This window comes from Hippocampus comes, unplaced genomic scaffold, assembly GCF_001891065.2.
Source record: "Hippocampus comes isolate QL1 unplaced genomic scaffold, H_comes_QL1_v1.1 scaffold196, whole genome shotgun sequence".
Taxonomy (NCBI): domain Eukaryota; kingdom Metazoa; phylum Chordata; class Actinopteri; order Syngnathiformes; family Syngnathidae; genus Hippocampus; species Hippocampus comes.
The window spans coordinates 604,764-608,575 of record NW_017806173.1 but is presented as its reverse complement, the minus strand read 5'-3'; the positions used below and the strand labels follow the sequence as shown (position 1 = coordinate 608,575).

Genomic DNA, 3,812 nt, shown 5'->3' with positions numbered 1-3,812 from the left:
GGTCATGGTTTTTCCATACACAATGTCATTTTCATGAAGGTTTGACGAATTAAGCAAGACTTATTTCTTTTGTGATACACATATATATATATAGATATATATAGATAGATATATATATCTATATATATTTTTTTTTTGTGGGGAGGGGGACAGCGGTCACTACAGTGGACGGCTGATCATGTTATCAGTTTACAGGGTGCATGAAAGGGTTAAAATAACTTCCTTTAAATCTGATTAAGAAATGAATTAAAGTCAAAACAGTTTTGGGGGGGAGGGGTCATGTTTTTGTGTCATTGTCTTTCACTTATATTCTAATCAGCAAAAACAATCGGCAAAAACTCGTTTGATTCTCTCCTGCGTTTATGGAGTTAAGTAGATATGCATACCCAAACTTTACTTCGTTCGCAAGTATTTGTTGCTCGGTTGGAATTCATATTGAAAAAAAATGTACCTGAAATGTTGTTCAAAAAAAAAAAAAAAAACGCCTTTTAGAAATAGTGTGTAATGACAATGAGACATGTTTATACTTAAGGTAACTTATTATTAGGGCACGTCTCCTTTCTCTGATTGGTTGTTTTTCTTGGCGCGCGGTGGTTTCTTGTACATGAAATGTGGCCAGCTATGTATTTTTTGTTTGTTTTGTTTTTCTTAATCTACTGTCAAGTGATAACGACTGTTTTAACAAAATTGTTGCAAACACTCATTGCTGAAATTTTATTGATTTATTTTTCTCTCTTTCCAGGATCGGCGGCACATCCGAAGCTCCACTTTAAGGTACGGCTGCACTTGCATTAAACATGATTGGCATTCGTTGCCCAGCTATCAAAAGCCAATCTTTTGCTTTGGTCAGTTCCTGTTCATGCCACATGGAAATCGTCCCATTTCAAAAATCCCCCGCAATTTTGCTGCGCTAGCTTTTTCTTGAACTTTTTTCCCCCTAAAGCAAGAACATAAAGCAGGGTTCACTGGTAGCTGTTAAATCTCTATTTTTCCTCCTTGCCCTCACTCCTCTAACCGCCCCACCCCCCCTTTTTTTTCTGTGCAGCTGTTAAAGCTGCCCTTTGTGCCGCGCGGCTCTTAATGAAAAGCCTGATTGTGTGTCTTCCTTCCGCTAATACCCTCCGACAAAGAGCGCTGAGGTGAGGGGATTCGGGATAAAGCGGGCCGCGGTGTTGTAATTAAGAGCCGCCACCACCGATTGCACCACTCGCCTCCCTCTTTCGCCTCTCCCGCTCCGTCGACATCATCAGCACTCACCGGACACTCCATTAGGCACACGCGCATTCACTCGTGAGACGGGTCTCAAAAGTTTCTCCCCATACGGAGATTTCATGTCAGGCGACCAAACGTCACCATTGTCGTGGGTGGATGTGTACCTAATTTTGTGGCCATTCGACCGATTTTTTTGTTTGTTTGTTTTATTGTGTACCAACACGTTAGCGTTGACTGTATGAACAGTACAAAAGTTGAATGTAAGACTTGAGGCGTAATTAAGAGCAAGGCAAAGAGGCAGAGAAGGTCCCCTACCAACTCGAGTAATCGTTGTTGTCTGCTCTTGTGCGTGTTCAAGTCGCGGTTGTTTGAAGTGTCAAAATTTACAGTTGCCTCTGCTAATTTGCGTGAGCAAGTCGAGGGCGTCTCGCATTATGTTAGCACGAAGCTAGCAGGCTTTGGTCGACGGTCGCGTTGAAATGTTTGATTCTCTGGTGGTCAGCTCGAAGCGAGCACAATTTTAACTTCTCGTCTTGCTCGTGAGTGAGAAAGACTTGCGGGGAAAAAAAAGTATTTTGGAAGCATGTGGGAGGAGTAAAACTTCTACAAATGCAGGTTTCACTGTACAGGGCGCTCCATAAGCGTGACAATATGCAAGTTCAACGTGATGAAAAGTGTGCCAGAGAATGTTCTGCGTCCAGTACGAATTGGCAAAGAGCTGCGAAAATACAAGCCCACCATTTGACCGCAGCTTTAGGTGGGCTTCAAAGCTGTGGGTGGCTCTAATTAAAATGAAGCAAACTTGTTGGGGAAGCTGTGAAATTCTCCATTTTTTTTTTTTTTTTGTGGGGGGTGGGCACACTTGCGTCCTATTTGTGTCGGTATTAAATGCATCCCTGGCTTCCATGCTTGCGCGCGTGTGTGGGCTGTGTTGGAAACCCATTCTGGCTGCGGCCCGTGCTAATGTGAAGAGAACCTGGGGCAGGTCACATTACCACCCCTCCCCCAAGCGCCCCCCCCCCCACCTACCACCCTCTCCGTTTTGCCTAACCCCCCGTGGAGCATTTTATTCCCAGCATCTCCTGGCATGTGCCCACTTGTCTCTCTTTCTCTCTCTCTCTCTCTCTCTCCCGTTATCGTGGTAAACAACACATTGCCACACAGCCGGAGCGTGATCGCCCCCCCGCCCCCCCCCCCAAAAAAAGGAAAAAAAAGTCATGTTGCTTTTAGAAATTGAAAAATAGAAGACAAACGGTTGGAGCCAGAAGAAGGAACGAGGGAGATAAGCAAATGACAAGCGGTGTACAAAGTCTTTCCCGAGGGTCTGCAGCCTATAAACAGAAACCTTTGGGACTTTTTAGTTCGAAGTGGAGTACCCCCCCCCCTCCCCCAACCCATCTCCTTAACTTTCATTTTTTTTTTCCGTATGTAGCCCGATATATTTATTTTCCACGTCGATCGACGGCACTCACTGCAGCCCGGTTTGTAGTTGAAGCCCGGCGGCATGAGGAAGCCCTGCTGGGCCGCCGCTGCCGCCAGGGTCCTCTGGTCCGGGGGAAAGACGGGGATCATCAGCGGCGGGAGTTGGCCCTGGACCTGCTGAGGATGCAGGAGGGGGGCGGGGGGTGGAGAGAGTGGGAGAAAGTATTGAAGTGGCCCCAAAATGAACGTATAGTGGCATCATGCATCAGAATGCGTTCAGGCTCATATTGATCATTTCACATATGGAACACACACACACACACACTTTCTGGAGTGTGGACAGTTCCAAGCAGCTGGTCTTTTCCTTGCGTTTGAAAGATGACGTTCTTCCACTGAACCCCGCCGCGCACGCTCGCTCGCGCGCACAGACAGTACCCGTATCAGCACACTCTTCGGCAGACAGCCACGCGACTTCACAAGGCGCCGTCGGATTTTCAAAAGGAGGAGCGCGGAAGAAGAGGAAGAAGAAAAACTCCTGCGATCGGGCGTCTTTGGCAGAGGAGCCAAGGGAGAGCGAAGGAGAAGAGACGGGGGAGTCAGAAAAAGAGAGAAGTAGGAGACAGATGGTTGCACAAAGCAGAGCGCTGCCAAAAACAACGCACAAAGGCCCGAGTGTGTGTGTGTGTGTGTGTGTGTGTGTGTGTGTGTGTGTGTGTCCCACATTCCAAAAAACTTGCAGATTAATGGAACACTCTTAATTGTCCCAAGGTGTGAGTGTGGATGGTTGTTGGTACCCTGTGTGCCCTGCAATTGGTTGGCCACCGGTTCAGGGTGTCCCCCGGGCTACTCAACTCAAGTTTATTTACAGTATAGAACATTTGAAAACAACCAGCGCGGTATACAAAGTGCTGTACACGGAGCAAATATCATCTGTACAACAAAAAAAAAAAAAAAAAGACGCAAGCTGCCGATGATGGCGAGAAGAGGACAAATACCAGAAACGGATTCTCGCGTTTCTCCCGTCGAACAGCCCCCGCCTGAAAGTGGAACAGAAATGCCCTTGCGAATCGTTTCCGTCCTCCAAACGAATCTCTCCAAAAGGCCGTCGGTGCGGGAAGCGCAGGCCGTTTCGCTTTGAGGTGATTAGACCTTTGACTCCACCCCCCCACCCCCACCCC

General features: G+C 47.2%; 1 protein-coding gene across 1 annotated transcript in view; it reads right to left on the bottom strand.

Moving 5' to 3' along the window:
- Nucleotides 1–3,812, bottom strand: part of LOC109531832 (transcription factor SOX-5-like) — a 57,138-nt gene that overhangs the window by 7,220 nt on the left and 46,106 nt on the right. Inside the window, exon 6 of the mRNA XM_019896334.1 lies at nucleotides 2,607–2,811. Coding sequence (XP_019751893.1) covers nucleotides 2,607–2,811 — 205 coding nt within the window. The remainder of the gene's footprint in view (nucleotides 1–2,606; nucleotides 2,812–3,812) is intronic.